This window comes from Eurosta solidaginis, chromosome 2, assembly GCF_040869045.1.
Source record: "Eurosta solidaginis isolate ZX-2024a chromosome 2, ASM4086904v1, whole genome shotgun sequence".
Taxonomy (NCBI): Eukaryota; Metazoa; Arthropoda; class Insecta; order Diptera; family Tephritidae; genus Eurosta; species Eurosta solidaginis.
Window position 1 is genome coordinate 60,311,212 of NC_090320.1, and position 25,058 is coordinate 60,336,269.

The 25,058-nt window shown below is 36.4% G+C and overlaps 1 protein-coding gene across 9 annotated transcripts in view; it reads left to right on the forward strand.

Moving 5' to 3' along the window:
* Positions 1-506: 506 nt before the first annotated feature.
* Positions 507-25,058, forward strand: part of mol (dual oxidase maturation factor 1 mol) — a 118,342-nt gene continuing 93,790 nt past the window's right edge. For 3 of the 9 annotated variants that reach the window (XM_067765556.1, XM_067765555.1, XM_067765560.1), the window contains exon 1: positions 820-1,159. Coding sequence is in view for 1 of the 9 variants with exons in the window: in XM_067765565.1 (XP_067621666.1) it covers positions 9,788-10,987 (1,200 nt within the window). In the remaining 8 variants the exon portion in view is untranslated. Of the gene's footprint in view, positions 1,160-1,326; positions 1,641-2,212; positions 2,353-5,447; positions 12,699-25,058 lie in introns of those variants that run through there. The other 6 variants (XM_067765557.1, XM_067765559.1, XM_067765565.1 and 3 more) reach the window with 5 other exon arrangements.

Below are 25,058 nucleotides of genomic sequence, written 5' to 3' on the forward strand. Positions count from 1 at the left end.
ACGGGGAAGTTGCCAGATCTCGAGGCAGCAATTAAGCTAGGTCCTGTAAAGCTTCTATCATTTACCAAGAGTACAGAGTTATTATATAACATAAATTCTGGCACCTGATTGGTCATCAAAAAAATTCTGGCAACACTATGTACACATAGAATAAATATGAGGTATTTATCGACCGACCAGTTAAACCTAACCTAACCTGCTATAGGGTTGGCTTTGTACATATTTACATGCTAAATTAGATAATTAGATATATATAAAAATACATAAGTCCAAATAATCGAGCTTAAACTTAAATAATCTATAGTTAAATGAGTTTGCTTATTTACAACAAAAACAAAAACGCCAAGACCAACTACTGCGATAGACGAATCAATATTAATAACACTCAACAGGTACACAGTTTAATATATGAAATTGCTGTTTTTTTACGTTTAATTTTTGCTTTTTTTAAATTTGTTTTTGTAAAGCGCAAAGCCAAGTCAAAGCTATGCGGACACCGGTCAAACGCCAACACTGCCACAAAACCACGATAAAATCAAGCTCTGGCTGCTAAAGTCATCAACGCATTCCGCTCAAAGCGACGCAGCTCATTTCCATTTAGTTCCGCTCAGCTGTGTTTCGTTGGAGCTTTTGACTTTTGGCGCCAGTTTTTGTGTTTGTAGTTGTGCTATTGTTATTGTGATTTTGTTGCTACTTTATATTTATTGTTTTTTTTGTTTCATTTTTTATTTGTTTAATTTTGTGGTTTCTCATGTTTGTTGTGGGGGTTTTTCGAAAAACTTTTGCGCGCTCAACACTTAACTCAGTTTCGAGCTTAAAGTAAATTTTCAGTTAACTCGAAGCAGGCGCATAAAACGAACGTGTATTTGCGGGTAACGAAACAACAAAGGAGTGACGAAAAAATAAAATAAAATGTATGAAGCTCATGTTTAAGAATTTGTGGTTTTTTTAATTTTAACAAATCACGAAAGCGCGTGAAACGCTTTTGACAGACGCGTGTGACAGCAATAATAATTAAAATAATAAGAGCAATAAGGTTATACAAAATGTTTATAATAAATATTAAAAAATAATTACATAAATTACTGTAAAAAAAGAAACAACAAAAAAAAAAAAACAACGTTAACGTTGTCATCGACGAGATTTTCAACTAAATAAGGCAAGTGTTCATTGTAATCAACAAGTAGCGTTACTAAAAAGTCAAGTCAAATGATCGACCGACCAAACGACCGATCGACAGATGCGCTAACTTATATGCATACATATATGTGTACGTGTGTGTGTATATTAACATATGTTTGTTACTATATATTACCCTCATATTAGATATGTGAAATTTTTTTAAGTGCAATGCGATGCTGAATCTTTAAAGTGTGTGAATATTTGGAAACAAATTTATTGTCTTTTATTTGTTAATTAACAAAAAAAAAAAAAATAAAAAAAAATAAAATTTAACAGAAAGAACTCACACGTGAAATATTGCGATTTGTATATGAAGGAAAATGAAGAATGATCCAAAGAATTGACGGAATATGTGCAACAAACAACTAAAATAAAAAATTTACTAAAAAATTATGTAAATGAAATAATTAAACAAATAATTAAATTTTCTTTTATTTTTCATAATTATGTGAAAACAGGTAAAACAAAAAAAAAAAAATATTTAAAAAAACAAGTAAGAAAGTCTAAGTTCGGGTGGAACCGAACATTACATACTCGACTGCGCACTTGAAACGCTGTTGTTGTTGATTTGTGTGGTTAATAGTGTTACGAGGCTGCGCAATAATACATATGTCTATGGTTCTTTTTAGAGTAACAAAAAAAATAAAAAATTCAAAAATAATAATACTAAAAGAAAGAAAAAAGATAGAAAATAACTCGGTAGGTCCTAGGTACTAGTCATCACACTCCTCATCAATCTACGTATATGAAAATATCATTTGTAAAGATATGAACGGTTGACTATCAACAGAAATTTGACACGACCCACGCTTTTATTTATTTGTCTGATCAACACCCTAGATTGATGAGGAGTGTGATGACTAGTACCTAGGACCTACCGAATTATTTTCTATCTGTTTTTCTATCTTTTAGTATTATTATTATTTAATGTAAGTATTGTTTTCAGTAAAACCGTTTAACTAAAATTTTTTTAAAATTATTTTATTTACTCAAATTTCGCTAACAAAATTTGAACTTATGTGCTCTACAGTATTTTGACGTCACTTCTTCCGGACTGTATGAAATATTTGTTCAGTGAGCCAAATCGGACAGACAAGTACGAGTTTTTTGAACATCTCATTCTTGCGGCACCTAGTGTGAATTTTTTTCACTAAAGCAGTTTCTATTTCTGTAAGTCATATATGTTTTCCAAATATGAGCCAATTTGGACCACAAATAAGATTTTTTTAATATATCGATGCTTGCGCCACCTAGCGGCGATTTTTTTATAGGTCGCTTTCTATTCATGTATGTATTATGTGTTTTAAATGAGCCAAATCGGACCAAAAATACGATTTTTTTTAAATATTTCGATCCGTGCACCACCTAGCGGAGTTTTTTTCTTCTTATTATTGCATTGTCATCGGGTTCTGAACTGTATTCCAAGTTTCAAGCTTGTAGCTTATCGGGAAGTTACTTAAATTTCAATTACAAAATTCTGTTCGCACGCTCAAGTCAAGCTAAATAAAACCGTTTAAAACAAGCTAAATAAAACCGTTTAACAAGGGACTGACGCCGTTTTCAAAATTTGTTTAATTTTTGTTCTTAGCTCAACCATATGACCATATGAGGTAGAACATCAGCCAAATGTAGTTAAATGCAATAGAGGTATTGCAAACCTTGTTAAGGCTAGGAAGAGTGGGCGTGGTCTTTAACCGATTTTGATTATTTTCACTCAGTCTCTATAATTTGGCAAGGATAGTGTTCCGTTCAAATTTCAATGTAATATCTTTCACTGCTTCTGATTTACGGCTTGTCAAACTCCCAAGTTTTCTTCTTCTAAGTGTGGGTGATGCCAGGCCCATATACCAAAACTTTTTGGAGTTTATGTTTTGCGTCATAAGTCCAATCCGCCTTCCAAATTTCATTAGCTTAGCGGGATTCGTTTTTGAATTATCTAATTTTTTCTATTTTTCTAATTTTTCGATATCGAAAAACCCACGCCCAATCTATTCTGGGTCTAACTCTGGCAAAAGGGTAGGGGTATAATAGACAAGGTCGATTTATTAACCGATATCGCGCCATCGATTTTTCGATAGGATTTGGGCTCAGGAAAAAAAGTTCCGGTACGCATACCCAAAAAAATACTTTTCGAGCCTGCGAAATTTAATTTTTTTGACTTTTTTTCGGCCTTGATTTTTATGGTTTTTTTTCATGACCTACTAAAAAAATTTTCATTTGATTGTAAAATTTTCATGTATACTCTGTCCGACCCAAAAATGTCCGCTAAAAACGTTGTCGATAACGGTTCAAAAAAATTTTTATTTTTATTTTTTTGACTTTTTTCGACATTGATTTTTTTTTTGGGTATGCGTAGTGGAACTTTTTTTCCTGAGCCCTAATCCCATCGAAAAATCGATGGCGCGATATCGATTAACTTTCGTCTATACAAATCGACCCACTCTAATATATATATCTATCTCTAATCCTTCATACCTGTACAATTAAAGTTAAAATAGTGTATAAAAAGCAAATTTTAACAAATTTCGGTACTTGACCTTAAAGATGTGCTCTTTTAAACATTTTTACTCTCACAGAGAAATGAAAAAGATGCGCATGCGTGCAGTGTTTGATGCTAAATATGAGAAGATAGTGAATTGTGAAATTAGTAAAATTACAGTATGTCGGGAATATGTATATACTTCCTATGTTAGAAAAATATTCTAACTACCAAATTGCGAAACTTGATAAAATGTGCAAAATGTAGATATAAAGTTGTAAAAAAGTTATGGTAAACATTTATAAAATGAAAAAAAAAGTTATTCTTATCCAAACTTTAGAGATTTTAACTTGTGTTTTAAAATAAAAAAATTTTAACTTTGAAAAAAGTAATTCACATAACCTACCATACATTTTGTTAGGTAGAACAGGTGGGTTCACCCACATGTTTTAAAATAACTCCGCAAATACCAGACGTTTTCTATGACATAGCTTGAATGCTGAGTGTTGAGTTATAAAGTATAACCACCCTAGTAGCCTAAGCATGACATCTTGGGTGCACGACACAAACACAATACGTGCTGAATCATTTCTTCTTGCAGTCTTAGATTTCAAAACCTTCTCTCACTGACGAACCTTAGAATGCAGTGCTTTATTGAACGCCTATCACAAGCTTCAAATCGTTAAAATACTTCCGCCACTAGCGGAGTTTTTTGTGATAGGTAGTTCACTTCTTTGGTATCTGAACAATGACCTCTAACGGATTATTTTTTAACTTTTGTTGCATTGTCTTGGTGCTCAATAAGAAATTTCGTAAAACTTGATCGCAAAATCCCTTGTTTGCTATGAGATTTCTAAATATTTAATGCATTGTCATCGGGATCTCAAAAACAATTGATAGCAACATTCCATCCCTTCGGTATGATTTCACTAAATATATAGATCCGTGCCACATCTAGCGAAACTTTTTTTCATTGCGCTCTGAGCCACATTTCGAATTTAAGCTCTCGCGCTAGCTGGGAAGTTAGTTAAAAACCGCTTCCAAGATTCTAAACCCCGCACGAGTTTTCTAATTATTTCGAACAGCGCGCCACCGATCGAACATTTTTCTCTTGTTATTGTATTGCCACTGTGCCGTGATCTTAGTGTTAGGTTCTAAAATCAATAGGAAGCTACTTAAAAATCAATCGGAAAATTCCCTCTGTTAAATTTTGATGTTCTAAAGCTCTCCTAATATCTCGATCCCTGCCAGATCTAGTAACCAGAATTTTTTATCCTAAGATTGCTTTGTAATAGAACTCTAAGCTATGCTCAAAGTTTTGGGTCTCTAGCTCTGCGGGAAGTTACTTAAACTCGATCCCACTACTTCTTAATTCAGAGGAGTCTTTTAAATACCACTTTCCTGCCGCTATTCAGCGACTTTTTGCGCTAATGTGGGATTGTCATCGCTGTTTTGAAATATGTTCCAAATTTCATAAACATTATTTTTCAAGCGAAATAAAAAAATCGAATAAAACTACAGACTTTTATTTTAATAAAAAAAGCAATTTATTCTAGCTTCACTGGAAGTTTCTAAAAATTGTCTGCAATATTCCTTAGAATTGTACTGAAATTTGCGGACGGACATTAAGCCAAGTTAATATAATGGAAGTCAAATGCATATTAACTTTCTAAAATGAGAAAACTCGTTCTCGTTGCTTTTTACTAAACACTTATTTTTTTTAGTTTTTTATTTCGCTCTGTTTGCATACAAACTTTTAATTTCGTTCTTCTTCTTCTTCGTGTAGCGATAAGGAAGTTTTTGGAGAGTTCTACCGATGTCGATGATCTTTTGCCGGATACTGAGCCGGCACGTTCCGGGAAATAGAACCGTCAGAATGTAGCTTGCTTAATGAGCAGGATTCGCCACAGGTAAAGGAGGCCGACAATTGGGTTCTAGAAGCTATAAATTGCGCTTGCAAGCCCTTGCAAATGTTACGCTACCCAACCCCTGGAATGCCTTTATTTTCGCTCGTAGATATCTACGTTTTGAATACTGCTATATGTAATGCATATATAACATTCTCTTTTTACAGTGTTTGTAACTGAACTCCTTCGAAAGGGCTCGACCGATTCTGTCAAAACTTTGTGAGAGTATTGAGTACGTCTAAACATTGGCCAACATCCATTCATACTCTTAAATAGTAAGGGTGTTCCATCCCTTAATATTATTTTGGACAAAGTTTTTTTGCTTTTATTTTTTTATGACTGGACTGGGACTAGGATTTGGATTTGGACTTGGGCTGAGACTGGGTATAAAAAATTTAGAAGACTGAGAGGAGTACTGAAAAGGAAATGGAGCTAGACGAAGATAGAAAGATAGGGATAACGGAACATAGAGAGAAAATAAGTGAAGAAAAATACGTAGTGAAAGAAAGAGACGCAACGAAAGAAAAAGGCAGTGGGGGGAGTGAATAAAATAATAAGAGAAAGGGGAGAGAGGGAGGGAGAGAAAATAAGCAAAAACTTCCTAAAAGTTATACAGATCGACCAAATTTAGGGCAGAAGAATATCTGCCGGGTCTGCTAATATAACATATAGTACCTGGGCGACGGAGCTTTGCTCGGCAATCTTCGAGTATGCCACATAACATACTTTGTTCTACATGTCGCCATTAATCAAACTCTACTTTTTTTATATGTACATATATTATATATTTTTAATTACCAATATTTGATATCCTTAAAAATATATTTCAAAAACATATCAAACACTAACCGCAAAATGAACTGGAATGAAACATTTTAAATGGGTAATTCCAGCCTATAGTATAAAGGATTGTTATGACAATTAGTGAAATCGATAACTAATTTATTTAGGTCGAGTATCTTCATGCGCCGAATTATTAAATTAAAACATTTTTTTAGTTATACACTATGAAAGTCTCACAATTTTATTACATTCCAAAAACTGGTAAATTTCACGAAACTATCAGTTAGTTTAATTAATTGTCAATTTACCTCCCTAAGCGCCATCTGTTGGTAATTAGTTAAATGGTTAGATATCGTTTTCACATTGAACATATGCCTGAAGTGTTCAATGGTAGAAAATTACCATGGTGAAATATCCTTTTGCTATGGTGAGAAATCTTTCTAATAGTAATATGTGAGAAATTGCAATTATTCATTTCATATTTGCCAAAAATATGCATTTAGATATATTTTTCTAGAATTTTGCACTGTGCCTTGATATTGCATTTCAATTTATTAGCGTGTGGGAAATTAAGAAAATTAAGTCGAATCATGTGTAAGATTTTTTACGAAGATTTTTAATTTTAATGTTCTCCTTTACAGTTTTAATAGAATATGAGTAAGTAGAGTACTATTTCGTCTTACTACCCCAACCCTAAAAGGCAACCCTATTCAAAAAGTGCCTATTGTAATGCGGAGTGAAATACCTTTGTTTGATACCCATATCGCCATATCTCATGCATTTTTTAAATTTCGAATAGGTGGCAACCCTAAATGGCAACCCTACACAAAAATGTCGCTATTGTAATGCGGAGTGAAATACCTTTGGTTTGATACCCATATCGGCATATCTCAAGCAATTTTTATTTAATTTCGAATAGGTGGCAACCCTACTCAAGAATGTCCCCATTGTAATGCGGAGTGAAATACCTTTCGTTTGATATACATATCGGCATATCCCATGCAATTGTTTTTAAATTTCGAATAGGTGGCAACTCTAAATGGCAACCCTACTCAATCATGTCCCTATTGTAATGCGCAGTGAAATACCTTTCGTTTGATACCCATATTGGCATATCTCACGCAATTTTTTTTAATTTCGAATAGGTGGCAACCCTAAATGACAACCCTACCAAAAATGTCCCTATTGTAATGCGGAGTGAAATACCTTCCGTTTGATATCCATATCGGTATATCTCATGCAATTTTTTTTAATTTCGAATAGGTGGCAACCTTGTGAAACATTCTTAGTAACTTCGGGTGTACCACAAGGTAGCATCCTTGGTCCTTTTTTATTCATAACTTTTATTAATGATGTTGGCTCTTGCCTAAAATATTCTAATTATTTACTTTATGCAGACGATTTAAAACTCTTCCGTAAGATCACCAGTATTTCTGATGCTTTGCGTCTGCAGGAAGATCTGAATGCTATTAACGATTGGGCTTCACAAAATAATCTGCCACTCAAGATTAGTAAATGGAGTCACATAACGTTTACTAAGTCAATGAATATCCTTTCGTCCGTGTATTCGATCTCAAACGTAACGCTTACCTCAGTTGATGAGTTTTGTGATCTTGGCATAATTTTTGACTCGTCTTTTACCTTTGCTAATCATGTTAACTTTCTTATACCAAAAGCTTATACCAACTTAGCTTTCTTACGACTATATGCGAAGGATTTCAAAGACCCGTATACCAGAAAAAGTTTGTATAATTATTTAGTACGTTCAAAGTTAGAATATGCCCCAGTCATTTGGAATCCGATATACTCTTCACACTCTTTGCTCTTCAACCTCTACACTTTGATAATCCCATGCCACCTTACAATGCGAGATGCATGCAATGTCTTGCCACTTGAAGTCAGGCGTTCTGTGCAAGGCTTAATGTTCATTTTTGATATAACATCTGGTGATATTGACTGCTCTCAACTTCTGGGTTAGGCAACTTTCAATGTCCCTAACAGAGCCCTCCGCTTTCACAATACATTCCGTATTGAAGTGTTGCGTTCTAATTACTTCAGCTTTGCTCCTCTTCTAAGAGGACTTGTAGAATTCAATCACCTATCTAGGAGTCTAGATCTTGACTTTGCCATGTCTAGGTCTCTCTTCAAGGCATGCATTGAGTCTTACTATTTATCACATTAAGTCATATTTAGATTAATAAATTAGTTCTAAGTAAACCTGTAATCTAGTCAGTAAGGTATGTTACCATTGACTCAATAAAGAAATGAAATGAAATGAAACGCCTAGGTAGAAAGTCGTAGAAGGTGATACATTATCTCTGTGCCAAATTTCATTTAAATTTGTTGAGCCCTTCCCGAGATCGTTCGGCTATATATGTAAATATACAAGAATTGCTCGTTTAAAGTTATAAGATATGTATGTATAAACATTATTTTTCAAGCGAAATAAAAAATTCGAATAAAACTACAGACTTTTATTTTAATAAAAAAAAGCAATTTATAAATCGGTAGTCCGCGTAGTAAGGAACGTACTGATCTTCTTCTTAAATGTGTGGTACCGTGCATACCGAAGGACCTGGGCTTAAGTCCGGAGAAATAGGAAAACATGATTCTAAGCTACCCGGCCTCCGTGCTATCGATTCAATAAAAATAATCTGTGTAGATATGAAATTAAGCACGAATGTGTCACGCCCGTTACAATGGAAGGTCCCCTATGTAGTTTTAACTAAAAAATTATCTTAAAAATATAATTTGCCTCCTTGTAAGTATTGTTACGAATATTAGCAAAACTAAGGGGTGCTGCTATCTCTAAGCCGATGCTAAGCAGTGGCGTGAATTCACATCAATAATTCAATCACTATGTATCTATATAAACGAAACAATAATTGCGTCTACACATATGTACCATGTACATATACGAGCAGCGGAGAGTCAATGTACAAACACATGCATATATCTGAGATACTCCTGAAAGTATGCAATGAGAGAAGCTATAAAATCGTGCAATTGTAGTTACAGCTGAGAAGTTTGAGAGCTGATGGCAACTAGTAGATTCTGGAAGCGCCTAGAAGATGCGAACGTTGAAATCAAAGAGTATAAAAGGCAGCAAATGTAGAGGCGCTGGAATTCAGTTTGATTTGAGCTATCAAGCAGTTTCGATTAAGACGCTATCTGGCGAGCCATAGCATTATTATTTTCAAAGTCAGTTTCAGTTAAGCTGTCAGTTTGGTTATTAAGCCAGCTAGTTGCAAAGTATAAGTGTTATTGTGAAGTACTTTAATAAAGGCCATTTTTCCATTATTCAATATTGGAGTTATTTATTCAACAGTTTAGTGATACGAACTTAGCAAAAGGGCAAATAAGAGGATTTGCAAGTAAATTCGTTACAATTGGTGTCAGAAGAGGAATTGTTGAATAAATTCCAGACAACAAGGACATGGCAAAGTTGAGTGAATTGATGATCCAGCAACTAAAGAAGGAGTTGGAGAGCCGTGGATTAAATACAAGCGGCTTTAAACTCGAACTTCAGGCACGGCTACGAGAGGCAATGGAAGCAGAAGGAATTGATGTGGAAGAGTATGTCTTTCATCTTGATGGCGAGGAGACAACAAAAATTGAAGAGAAAAACGAAACATCGCAGACGGTTACCAGCACAGACTTGAACATGATATTGGCTGCAATATCTGCACAAACATCGACAGTAGCATCAATGTCGTCACAATTGGCATCTCAGCTGAAATCGCAGGAGACACGTTTAACATCCAAGATGGAAGCACAGGAGGCACGTATTTCAGAAATGTCATCGCAAACGTCATCTCAACTGGAAGAGCAGAAGACATATATGGCATCCCAGCTGGAATTACATGAGACACGTTTTTCAGAAATGTCGACACAGATTATATCAAAGATGGAAACACAACTTAAAGAGCAAGAGGCGCGTATATCATCAAAACTCGAAGCGCGTATGGACGAGAAAATAACGCAGTTTGAAGAAAAATTCGAGGCAGAGGTGGATGCTTTGAGAGGTCGTATACAGGAGTTGCAGCTAATTCGCCCAGTAGTTTCAGCAAGCAATACGAAGGTAAAAACACCATCTTTTGACGGTTCTGCCCCTTTCCAGGTCTTTAAGTTACAATTTGAGAAGACCGTAGCAGTGAACAACTGGAATGCTGAAGATAAAGTTGCTGCACTGTTCATGGCGTTGAAAGGGCCTGCAGCTGAGATTTTAAAAACCATTCCAGAGGGAGAACGGAACTGTTATGAAGCATTGATGGGCGCTCTAGAGAGACGATACAGAACAGAGCATAGGAGACAGATATACCAAATAGAGTTGCTGAACCGCTTCCAGAGGCCTGGTGAAACATTGCAAGAGTTTGCGTCGGATATTGAAAGGCTAGCACATTTAGCGAATGCGGACGCACCCGTGGAATACACTGAAGGGGTAAAGATTCAGAACTTTATAAATGGAATACCGGACGTCGAAACAAAGCGAGCACCATACGCAAACCCAAAGCCAACATTCGCAGAAACGGTGTCACAAGCTCTGATTCAGGAAACAGCGTCGCTTCTGTGTAAGCCAGTTTTCAAAGCACGCCGTGTGGAAGTAGAAAGGCCAGAGTGGGTAGACGCAATATAGGAGGCGCTGAAAGGATCGCAAAAGCGGAGTGAAAAAGTTATCAAATGCTTCAAATGCGGGAAGCCCGTTCACATTGTACGTCATTGCGATCTTGGTCCTAATAGTTCCAACAATGTGGGTGGCTGTAAACGCAAAGCTGGAGGAGATGAGCAAGAGCGAGTAAGATGTAGAGATTGAGAGCTAGATCCAGCTATTGAATGCCCTGTGATATCTGTGTTGCAAATTGGTAGAAAATCGAGCAGTCTTACCGTCAGAGGGAATGTGGATGGCAAAGAACGTGTACTGACTGTAGATACGGGCGCATCTCATTCCTTGATTCGATCTGTTTTGGTCTACAAGAGAGTAAAGTCATTACCAGGAGCGAGGTTGCGTACGGTCACTGGCGAGTATATCCAAGTCCGGGGAGAAGTGATCTGTGAAGTCTTAATTGGGACGGTCATGGTTTTACACAAATTCGTTGTGGCGGAGATCGTTGATGAAGTCATATTGGGAGTGGACTTCTTGGTTGACCATGACATCAAGATCGATATGCAGAAAAGGGCGATGCATTATAAGAACCAGGATATACCACTTAACTTCAGTTTGCAGACAGGATTCAATAGTAATCGAGTACTGGTGGAGAAGATTCGACAAAAACCACGGAAGTCAAAGGCAAAGGTTAATAGGTCGAATGGGCCAAATAAAGTCAAATCAAAAGTACCTGCGAGAGAAACACTGGCATTGAAAAAACCTAAAAGACGCAGGAAAACGAAGCAACGAATTTCCGAGAAAGAATGCGAGGGTAGTTTCAAGCCGGAGCGCACTACTGTTGTGAAACGTGGGAACGATACTGATTATGCGAAGCCAATCCGTCAAGCGCAAGCTCCACGAAGTAGTTCATTGGCCAAGCAACAGAGTGCGAGGGAACAATCCAGGATAATGAATAGTAAGATGAAACACAGGTACGATAAGGAAAATAATTCGGAAGGTTTCCGGGAGGGAGATTTGGTACTGCTATACAACCCTCACCGGCGGAAAGGTGTTCCATCCAAATATCGGTGCAGTTAGGAGGACCCGTACAGAATTGTGAAGACGATCAGTGATGTCATCTACCGCATACAAGCAATTCGGAAATCACGAAATAGAAGAGTAGTACATTTGGCGATGCTAGCAGCGTTTATATCGAGAGGTTTGTCTGATCGGGACGATCAGACTTAGGTGGATGGCAGTGTTACGAATATTAGCAAAACTAAGGGGTGCTGCTATCTCTAAGCCGATGCTAAGCAGTGACGTGAATTCATATCAATAATTCAATCATTAGTATCTACATAAACGAAACAATAATTGCGTCTGCACATATGTACCATGTACATATACGAGCAGCGGAGAGTCAATGCACAAACACATGCATATATCTGAAATACTCCTGAAAGTATTCAGTTTGATTTGAGCTATCAAGCAGTTTCGATTAAGACGCTATCTAGCTAGCCATAGCAGTATTATTTTCAAAGTCAGTTTCAGTTAAGCTGTAAGTTTGGTTATTAAGCCAGCTAGTTGCAAAGTATAAGTGTTATTGTGAAGTACTTTAATAAAGGCCATTTTTCCATTATTCAATATTGGAGTTATTTATTCAACAGTTTAGTGATACGAACTTAGCAAAAGGGCAAATAAGAGGATTTGCAAGTAAATTCCTTACAGTATAATTGAATGTGTTAAATCATTTTTATACTCAGTTGAGCAGAGCTCACAGAGTATATTAACTTTGATTGGATAACGGTTAGTTGTACAGGTATAAAGGAATCGAGATAGATATAGACTTCCATATATCAAAATCATCAGTATCAAAAAAAAATTTGATTGAGCCATGTCCGTCCGTCCGTCCGTCCGTCCGTCCGTCTCTCCGTTAACACGATAACTTGAGTAAATTTTGAGGTATCTTGATTAAATTTTGTATGTAGATTCCTGGGCACTCATCTCAGATCGCTATTTAAAATGAACGATATCGGACTATAACCACGCCCACTTTTTCGATGTCGAAAATTTCGAAAAACCGAAAAATTGCGATAATTCATTGTCAAAGACGGATAAAGCGATGAAACTTGGTAGGAGGGTTGACCTCATGACGTAGAATAGAAAATTAGTAAGATTTTGGATAATGGGCGTGGCACCGCCCACTTTTAAAAGAAGGTAATTTAAAAGTTTTGCAAGCTGTAATTTGGCATTCGTTGAAGATATCATAATGAAATTTGGCAGCAACGTTACTACTATTACTATATATGTGCTAAATAAAAATTAGCAAAATCGGATGAAGAACACGCCCACTTTTTAAAAAAAAAATTTTAAAAGTCAAATTTGAACAAAAAATTTAATATCTTTACTGTATATAAGTAAATTATGTCAACATTCAACTTCAATAATGATATGGTGCAACAAAATACAAAAATAAAAGAAAATTTCAAAACGGGTGTGGCTCCGCCCATATTCATTTAGTTTGTCTAGAATACTTTTAATGCCATAAGTCGAACAAAAATACCAATCCTTCTTAAATTTGGTAGAGGCATAGATTCTATGACGGTAACTGTTTTCTGTGAAAATGGGCGAAATCGGTTGAAGCCACGCCCAGTTTTTATACACAGTCGATCGTCTGTCCTTATGCTCGGCCGTTAACACGATAACTTGAGCAAAAACACATATATCTTTACTAAACTTAGTTCACGTACTTATCTGAGCTCACTTTATCTTGGAATAAAAAATGGCGAAAATCCGACTATAACCTCGCCCACTTTTTCGATATCGAAAATTACGAAAAATGAAAAAAATGCCATAATTCTATACCAAATACGAAAAAAGGGATGAAACATGGTAATTTGATTGGTTTATTAACGCAAAATATAACTTTAGAAAAAACTTTGTGAAATGGGTGTGACACCTACCATATTAAGTAGAAGAAAATGAAAAAGTTCTACAGGGCGAAATCAACAGCCCTTGGAATCTTGGCAGGAATACTGTTCGTGGTATTACACATATAAAAAAATTAGCAGTACCCGACAGATGATTTTCTGGATCACCCTGGTCCACATTTTGGTCGATATCGCGAAAACGCCTTCACATATACATCTAAGGGCCACCTTTAATTTGATACCCATATCGTACAAACACATTCTAGAGTCACCCCTGGCCCACCTTAATGGCGATATCTCGAAAAGGCGTCGACCTATAGACCTCAGGCCCACTTCCTCTTAAAATGCTCAGTAAAACCTTTCGTTTGATACCCATATCGTACAAACATTGTAGAGTCACCCTTGGTGCACCTTTATGGCGATATCTCGAAAAGGCGTCCACCTATATACGGAAGGCCCACTCGCTTTTAAAATACTCATTAAGACCTTTCATTTGATTCCCATATCGTACAAACACATTCTAGAGTCATCCCCGATGCACCTTTATGGCGATATCTCGAAACGGCGTCCATCTTTGGAACCAAGGATCACTCCCTTTTAAAATACTCATTAACACCTTTCATTTGATACCGATATCGTACAAGCACATTCTAGAGTCACCCCTGGCCCACCTTTATGGCGATATCTCGAAAAGGCGTCGACCTATAGAACTAAGGATCACTCACTTTTAAAATACTTATTACCATCTTTCATTTGATACCCATATCGTACAAACCCATTCTAGAGTCACTCCTGGCCCACCTTAATGGCGATATCTCGAAAAGGCGTCCACCGATAGACCTAAGGTCCACTCCCTTTTAAAATGTTCAGTAAGACCTTTCATTTGATACCCATTTCGTACAAACAAATTCTAGAGTCAGCCCTGATCCACCTTTATGGCGATATCCCTAAATGGCGTCCACCTATAGAACTATGGCCCATTCTCACTTAAAATACTCTTTAATACCTTCCATTTGATACACATGTCATACAACCACATTCCAGGGTTACCCTAGGTTCATTTTCCGACATGGAGATTTTCCCTTATTTTATCTCCATATCTCTCAACTTAGTATGTAATGTTCGGTTACACCAACTTAGCCTTCCTTACTTGTTATAGTTATTATTAAATTAAATCTGAGGCATAGATCAATCAAAATTTGGGTTATTATTTTTAAATTTTTTTTCAAGACAGCCATGTTATGAGTTTCACACAAAAAATCCATGTATATTTATATTAACTTTAGTAGTCAGTCAATCATACATGAGCTTGTTGTTGCATTTACAATTTTGTAAAATGTGCTTTTAGCAAGTAATTTTTTAAAATTGTTTTTATTTTTGCCACCGATATAATGGGTGAGTCATTATTGAGTATAATTTTATAACCGCTGTTATTCCCAGTTCTAAAGAAACCACAATGATTTAATATTGAATATGATAAAAAAAAAAACAAGTAAAGGAGTCTAAGTTTGGGTGTAGCCGAACATTATATACTCAGCGTGAGCTTCAATTGCACATTTCATTTCAGATAAATTACGTTTCTACATAACACGTGGCACCGGGCTTTTAAAAAAAATCTCTCCCCATTTCCTCTTACAATACAACTTGATAAGTGAAATATCATTGATTCAAAAAATTCAATTTCGCAAGTAAAATTCTATTGATACAAAGCTCTTTGTCGCTAAGATATAGCTTATTATTTTCGTCTACAACCCTTTTAAAAATCTTTTATATAAAGGTGCGCGTGGTCTTTAGCCGATCTCGTCCATTTATTCTAGAAATATTTCTTGCTATAGGGAAAATTTGTGTATACAATTTCATTACTATATATTAATTTTTTTCGAGTTATGGCTCCTGAAACATAGAAAATTGCTTAGTCAAAAAAGGTGCGGTGCCACGCCCATTTTTTAAATTTGTAATTTTTCCTATTTATTGTTATAAATCCACTTGGGAAATGAAATACCATTGATATATAGCTCTTTTTTGCAAAGATATAGCTTACTTTATATTTTACTCGTCCACGAACCTTCTAAAAATCTTTTATATAGAAGTGGGCGTGGTCCTTAACTGATTTCGTTAATTTTTCTTCAAGGCATTCCTTATAATAAAGGCAACCTCTCTGTCGAATTTTGTTACGATAGGTTTAACGATTTTTGATTTATGATTAATAATATTTGTAAAATTGATTTTATCACAAGTGGGCGGTGCCACGCCCATTAAAATTTTTGTTTTTTTAATTTTTATCAAGAGTCTCAATATCAGTCCACATGTCAAATTTCAACATTCTAGGTGTATTATTTACTAAACAATCAGGTTTTTTGTGTTTTCCAAAATGTTATATATATACAAATTGGGCGTGGTTATCATCCGATTTCGCTCATCTTCAACACCAATCTACCCTGGGTCCAGATGAGCCCGTGTACCAAATTTGGTGAAGATATCTCAATATTTACTTATGTTATCGTGTTAACGGACAGAAGGACGGACGGACATAGCTCAATCAATTTTTTTTTCGATATTGATGATTTTGATATATGGAAGTCTATATCTATCTCGATTCCTTTATACCTGTACAACCAACCGTTATCCAATCAAAGTTAATATACTCTGTGTGCAAAGCACGCTGGGTATAAAAAATAAATAAATAATTACAAATCGCGATATATCTCCAAGGATATCTCGATGGAAATTTACACCATCCTCTTATGAGGTTTATCCCGCTACTAATGAAAGCGGAAGAATGTGTTTTTTTCTGTGGCGGAAATAAGAATGTATTTTTAAATAAAGTTGCCGTTTTCATTCTCACTGCTGTAAACTTCCAATGTTCTGTAACGCTAGAAATTTATGGGCTTAAGCTTATCTAGACTCTAGACTGTTTAAGCGTTTAGTTGAACTGCCAGGTTAATAAGACTACTGAACGTGTCCACAGCGTTGCCAGCATTTGTTAGACGACCAAATCCTATGAAGACCAAGCGTTTATGATAAAAATAAAATAACTGTGTAGTTTGTTAGTACAATACAGAGGTGCACAACGCCACCAAAGCTTCGACCACAAACCCAACAAGGAGAATGTTTGAAAGTAGAATTCACGCTACTGAATTGAAACATTCCTGATATGAAACGTTCATTCTCTCTCAATTCATTTCCAGGAATGGGTCTGAATAATCAGCTGTCTATTCATTTGATTGTAAAGAATAGTTCATTCGTTTTCAAGAATGTGTCCTAAATATCAGATGGCTGTAGAGTTGCCTAAAATACGCAAACAAACTCTAAGAAATCCTTAATTTTCGAGTAAATCAGCTGATAAAGTAAGCTGTAAAAAATTATTTAAAATTTATTAAGAAGACAAAGTTTTGTAAAAAATATTAAGTGGTAGATAAGTTAAAAATGTGAAATAATATATTTCGATCGCGTTGCTTTGATGCTCTGACACCGTCATAAGATAACAAAAAACCTAGCCCTTTCTTCGCTTTGAAGCTACCAAAACGTTTATGTATATCCTATATCCTACATATAACAAAAAACGCAAAAAAATTTACAAAAAATAAGTAAAGAAGTCTAAGTTCGGGTGTAACCGAACTTTACATAATCAGCTGAGAGCTTTGGAGCAATATAAGAGAAAATCATAATGTAGGAAAATGAACGTAGCGTAACCCTGGAATGTGTTTCAAATGGAAGGTATTAAAGAGTATTTTAAAAGGGAGTGGGCCATAAGGTGGACCAGGGGTGACTCTAGAATGCGTTTGTACGATATGGGTATCAAATGAAAGGTGTTAATGATCGTTTAAAAGGGAGTGGGCCTTAGTTCTATAGGTGGACGCCTTTTCGAGATAACGCCATAAAGGTGGACCAGGAGTGACTCTGTAATGTGTTTGTACGATATGGGTATCAAAAGGTATTAATGAGGGTTTTAAAAGGGAGGTACCATTAGTTGTATATGTGAAGACGTTTTCGAGATTTCGACCAAAATGTGGACTAGGGTGACCCAGACATCATCTGTCGGGTACCGCTAATTTATGTATATATGTAATACCACGAAGGGCTTTTGATTTCGCCCTGCAGAACTCTTTCATTTCCTTCTACACCCATTTTACAAAGTTTTTTCTAAAGTTATATTTTGCGTCAATAAACCAATCCAATTACCATGTTTCCTCCCTTTTTTCGTATTTGGTATTCGCGCCCTCTCAGAGAGCAAGATGTTTCATATCAGGTCATCAGTGATTCACGCGTAAGATACTTACTGCTCGAAGTACAAGCAAAGACAGATTGACTGCTTGCTTTGCTGAATATCTGTCGCTTAACCCACACAACAAGTAGTTGAACACTGAATATTTTTGCGAAGTTCTACGAAGCTCTCGAGAGCATTTCTATTATACCTGAATCGGAAGATTGACCTCAAAGATTTTGCAGTCACTCGCCGCTTGAATAGCAAGCCTTTCCCTCTTGATTGACCATGAACAAGACCTGTCTGCTTCCTTTTTCTCCCAAAGTGATTGGACGTCTAAATGTGTACATCAAGAGTTGCTCTCTTCTTTGAACTGATTTAAATGTTCACTACGGCTACTACTACTGGTAGGAAACCTGGTATAGATTTACGCTCCTTGAACCAAGAACTCTCTTCAATGATTTTTTGTACTCCAGCACAGTTTTTGTTGAGCTCATGGCCTTAATGGCAGCCTATTGGTCAATATATCTACTAAACCGACTGCACCTTAGGCAAATAGTATAAACGCTGCTTCCATCACGGCTACTTTTTCCGCATGAAAAGGAGCTACGTGCGGAATATAATCTTCATCTATATCCGCACCATTGCGCCATTCTGTAATTCCGAAGATTTTGAGGCGTGTCATCGATGCTGGCGGTTCTTTGCCGGATATAGATCCAGTGCATTCCGGCACCATTAAGGTACCAGACAGACTAGTTCGAGAACGATTAAATATGAAATAAATTGAACCTTCTCGGCCATCAATAAGGAACTTGGAGCCGCTAGAGCCTCGCCTGCTAAATATGTGTATGATACATTCATATTTGTAAGTTCAATCTTCACAATAGCTGCAAAAACCAAATGAGAGAGGCGATAAGCCCACTAAGTTTCCACTGTAACTTAATGTCAAGACGGATTCCTAGATATTTGTTCTGAGGTTCCCAATTAGGGCTCTTTAGGAGGGAAATTTTCGTTCATGTCTGATTTTAAAATAGTAAATGGGCCAGCAATCTCCGGGAGTACAAATTTCCGATCTTATCTTGATAGGAAGACGACGCTAGATGCCATACAAGACTTCGGCACATGATTTAGTCTTGTGACCCATCAAAGATAACTTTGAGCCACTCTATGGTCGTCCAGGATTATTTTTATGACAGCGTAAGAGTTGGAACTATTTTAGACTGTATTTTCTTCAGCTCAATGGCTACGGCCCCTCTCACCATACGAAGCCCAGTTAGCCTTCCTCCTGATGAGAGCTAACACACAGGCAAAGCTCTCTCGACGCCACATTACTGAGCTGGAGGATTATCTTCTTTTATGACTCGGAACAACATTACGTTTGCTGTCCTCATTCAACCTCTCATAGCTTTATGATTCTAGGCTCTCTAGGTTCTTTCTACTATTAGCTTTATTCGTCGCGGTATTTTATTCCAAAATTAATACTTCAATACGTATACATGTACACATGTTTGTATATATTTATCTTATATATGTATTTTTAAGTCGACATTAGTCATTTATAATAAAACGATTAGCCAATAAAAGCCTTTTAAATTGAAGTTTAAAAGGTTTTTCATGTGAATTAAAAAGAAACTTTGTAAAAACCAAAATTATTACAATAGTAATAAACAACAAACCATTAACACAGTTTTAATCATAAACCCAATTTGTGTATTTTTGTTTGTTGTTGTCAATGACTATTATCAAGTAACAAATATGTACATACGTCCAATAAAATGTGCGCGGGCCATAAAAAAATTACAACCCCCTAAAAGTTGCCAGTAAAATATTTTTTTTTTTAATAAGAAAAAATCTATTAAAAGTATGCGCACAAACAATTGAGTAAAGAAATTTACGTAATAAATAAAATATATTTTTATAACTTTCATGAACATGAAATTGTATATTAACTTTGGTCCGATGTTTGTAACGTTGAGAAATATAGAAGATAGACTCACCATTAAGTATACCGAATTGATCAGGGCGACGAACTGAGTTGATATAGCCATGCCCGTCTGTCCGTCCGCCTGTCTGTTTGAACGCAAACTAGTCCCTCAAATTTTGAGATATTTCAATGAAATTTGGCACAAGGATGTATTCTTGTATTATATTAGACATTTGTCGGATCCGGCAGGATCGGACCACTATAACATATATCTCCCATACAACCGATCGTTCAGATAAGATGATTTTGGTAATTCCTGCCGCAATTTAGAAAGTATAAACGTGAAACTCGGCTACATATATTCTAATATATCTTAGAAGATATCCTGAAAAAATCACTTTGATCGGACCTGTATATAGTATATATCCCATACAACCGATCGTTCAGATAGAAAGATTTTTGGCAATTTCTCCCTTTATTTCAAATATAAAAACGTTAAACTTGGTGATATTTATTCTAATATATCTTAGAAGATTTCATGAAAAATCATTTCGATCGGAGCTAATATTCACCACAATTAGGGTTAAACAAACTTGGAGGACATATGTACCAAGCTGTGTATAAAAGGAATGACAACAAAAAGGCAGTGGTTTGAGACAAATTACAAAGCGTGCAGCGGGGCATTCAAATGGCTGAGTGGCCATCACCGTGTGTAATATTTTGTAATTTTTCTCTATATTCACACAAAAAATTCCTAAAACGAGGAAAGTAGCTATCAAAATATGAAAAAGAATTCTCTCCTAAATCTGGACAAGTAATTTTCTTAAAAAATACAACTACTTTTTCCTTTGCTATAGGAATAAGAAAAGGACAATACGGGGTGTCTAAGTTCGGGTGTAAATTGCTCATCAAGTTATGGCTGCCGAAAAGTTAGAAAATGCTTGATCGAAAAAGGGGCGTTACTACATCCAATTTATATATTAATTTTCTTGTAATAGGTACACTTTAGAAGTAAAATAGCATATTTACAACTTTTTATAAGATTGCGTAGCATTGCATTAATCTTGAAAATTACAAAAACCCCGATTATGGGCATTTTCAATGCGAATGTGCGTCGTTTAAACCTGGAGTAATCTACCTAAAAGTATGAAAGTTCACTATCTACATACAAAGGAACAATTTGAGGGGGCGGTCTAATCTTTTTGTAAATTTTTTTTTTCAGTCCAACCTAATGTACTTGTTTCCACATTTATAAGCAAGAAAAAAATTAAACTTGGAACGATTAACTGCGAGGAGAGTTTAGCACAGGTTCTTTTCCTATTTGCATCGCGCTCCTTTTTAATATTTTATACGAATTGCTGGAACCGTACGGTTCCTAGGTACATACATACATGTTTTTTGCCGACTACGAACTGCAGCTGCCAGGCGGAAGCTTTTTGCCGCTGAAATACACTTGGAGTGCTTGCCAAATCACTGCTGTGGAGCGACCCCCTTTTAGAAAAACTTTTATATAATTCAAAAAATTTGTTACCCACATATCTCGCTACCACGACATATACGACCTTTTCTTAACCGGTCTAATGAATATATATATGTACATATATGTATGTGTATGCGAATAGTTTTTTTTTTTGGTAGCCGCATTTTATGTCTAGCAAATATTTTGCCATTTTTACCCATTTGTGGATTGGGTTTTCAATTTTGGTCTGTCAGCTCTTTATCCTTCTCCCTCTGTCTGTCTCATTCTCTTTTGGCTTTCCGGGTATGCAAGTGTAAATATTAAGTCATTACAACAAAAAAAAAGTACACAAACCGAGAGTGCAAACCGTTTGTTTATTTATTGGTTGATGTTGTTGTTGCTGTTTTTGCTATTACGTATTACAGTTTTAAAGTTTTGTGTTTATTTATATTGTTTTTATTTACGTTGTGTTTTAGTTATTTCTGTGTGATTTCATTTTTTTGCAAAAATGACATGAATGTGCTTTTAACACTGCTCTCTATTTTGATCTCTCCTTAACTGCACATAATTTTCATCAATTTTCTTTAACGATGCTTTCATGTGCATATAACATACATACATACTAATATGAGCTGCTGCGATATGCAGGGTGTTTCAAAAAGTTCATTTTAAGTGATATTCATTTTTAATCTAGATACTGACAACTAGTGATCAGCCCCCATAGTCCAACATTCGCTTACGCCAAAGCTTCATCGCCTAAAATATCTAAAGGGCGCAGAAAAGCTTACAACATTTAATAACATATTGTAACTAATTTTGGGGAATTTCTGTTAATTATGCACCGTCTGCTAACGTTGGAATCGCTGAACTGTCGAATAAATAACTCTAATATTCAGTATTGCAAAATGGTCTTTATTTAGACTAATTTGCGGGTAGTACTTCACAATCACACATATACTTCACTAATAGCGTGTTTAAATCAAACTGATTGATTATCGCTTGCACCGCGCTGTTTTTATAGTCTCAGTTAGCCTCGCTCACCTATTTCTCCTAAGGTCTAGACTTTTCAAGAACATGCCTTCTGGAACACTAGTATCTCAATTTGGTTATTTGGCTATATACATGTATATCTGTAGTTTACGTTTTTCTTCTAGCTATGTATATGCGTGTGAGAAACAGCTTCTGCTCTTATCTGCTGAGTACATATGTGTATGTGAAATAATCTCTTCTCTTCGAGCTGCTGGTTATGTGTGTGGAATATTTTTCGATGCCTTGTGTGGCTGCTTGGTTTAATGTGTACATGTATATAAGTGTGACCGCTTGCTTTTTTTTTCGTTGTTGTGATTATTTACTAACATCATAGTGATGCTAATATTCGCAACAATATTGTCTTAACGAATAACCGCCTACGAACTATGTAAAAGTATAGGAGTTAGACAGTTTTACCCAGTGACTATAAGGCACTAAATGCTGCATACTTTTCTGCGCACTTTTACTGTTTTAAATATATTTGGCAAGGAGTTTTGGAGATAACGAAATTTGGGCAGCCCTGTGAAACAGGACAGGATAATTTGAGGGACTACATCTTACTTCTAGTTACGACTGAAAGATAATCCACTATAGTAATGATGTCCGCAAAACAATCGCCAACGATTTAGGGACTCTTACGGATGTGTCATTATTTCGCCGGAACGAATTCCGTGTTCCCCGGTACTTGCACATTTTGGTACTAGCTCCACTGTCTCGGGAACGATTTTTTAACCCTTTGAACTTTTGCATCTGTAGTGTTTAGTCTCCTATTACTTGGCGGGGGGTTCTTAGCATCATCAGCGAAATGCTGCAATTGGTTTTTTAAGATTTGTGTACAAAAACTTTCAAGGTTACCTTAATATGGGAGAGTGGATTCCATTTAATAGCGCTCTAGACCTGGATATTTTCATTTCCGAATAAAAGTCCACACATTGTGAAAATTTGAATAATCACAGGTACTCCCTTTCCTCACAATAAGTACTAACAGACTAGCGCTTGCTTGGGTAAACCATGATCCACCTTTAAGTAGTTTGGGTGGACCCTGTACCAATTCTGTGTATTCAAATCATTTGAACGCGGAGATGTACGCATGAATTCCCATCGGGCAGGGCACTGGGAATACTTTTACCGCTATTGAAAAATGGGCTTCAGTAAACCCTAGAAGTTCCGCTGGGCTCTTGGCATCGAAAACAAACCAAAACACCCTAGATACCTTGCAAGAGATGCTGCCAAACCGGTGGTTATTTAGCTAGTCCATGGCCATCTTTCCAAAGTCAAACAACATGTCACCATCGGTGTTCCAAAGTCCCTGATGGCATCCGGCGGCACAAACGAAACACTTGCTTTCTCTGATGATTTAAAGTAGGAGCGGAAGATCCACCTTACCAGCCTTTGCCTGTCGAAATACCACCGGCCGAAAACCTTATTCCTCTTGTTGCCTGTCCTGGAAATCAGAAGAGACTCTGCTGCATGCTCATCCTGACAGCGTTTACAAAGGGAGCTTGCTAGTATGCACCACCCTGAAAGTATTGGTGCAATAGCAATGAACTGTGATGATAGCCGTAAGTACTCTCACTGCAGAGTTCCTTTTATATCCCAACATAGCCGTAAGGCTTTGGAGGCCGGGTAATCGGCCCGGTTGGTCCACAGCTTGCCCGTTGCATCAATCTCTTATTCCTCAATTTTCTACAGGAGACAACACAGTGGTGGTCGTACCGAGCTGTCCTCCTCGCTTATGTTCATTTCGGAACCATTTCTGGCTCTCTCATCTGCAAATTCATTCCCATAAGTATTGATTTGACCGGGAACCCAGCAAGGGAAGGTATTGAGATACCTCATAAATGTCAGCAAGGCTCTAAACCTCAGCACGATATTCGACATTATCATATTGGATTCTTATTCCTTTAATACGGCCTGGCTGTCGACAAAGATCGTTATTGGTGTTTGAGACGTACTCTTCTAGAGCAATCTGGCAGCTCTCTTCTTGGCATATTCCTGCTGGGAAGGACCCATATAAGCCTATGAAGTGGAAGCGAACATTTTTGCAACACACCCAGGCAGTTCGATATCTAAGCTATTGCGAATATTTGAGTAAAAGTCGTATCGGTAACCATTAGTTCTGATAGGCCAGGCGGTTCTTTCACTTATCTTTCTGTTTTTTTTTTGTTGTAGGAATACAGACACTTCGAAGGTGTTGGATAGTTTTATCGATAATGATGGCCCACTGCCGGATATTAATCAGCATGATCCGCTCTATGACATGTCTTTGAAGCGGAATCTCCGTGCACCCAATTAAGGGTCGTATCTCCTTGGCATAATGAGTTCAACAAAAAGTAAAAGGGATGACAGTCCTGTAATTTTCTAGAAGCAATATAAACGAAACTTAAACAATATTCATTTTTTAGACGAATAAATTATTCAGATTAGTTGTGATACTCGTCGGACAGTGGACTATTGGAGTTCATGTCAATACATGGCACTCGAACTCAATACCTAAGTCGTAGCTGCAATAATCGAGGGGCCGAGTGAAATGGTATACCACGTACTGTAGATTGAGGTCGAGCTTGTCTTCCAAT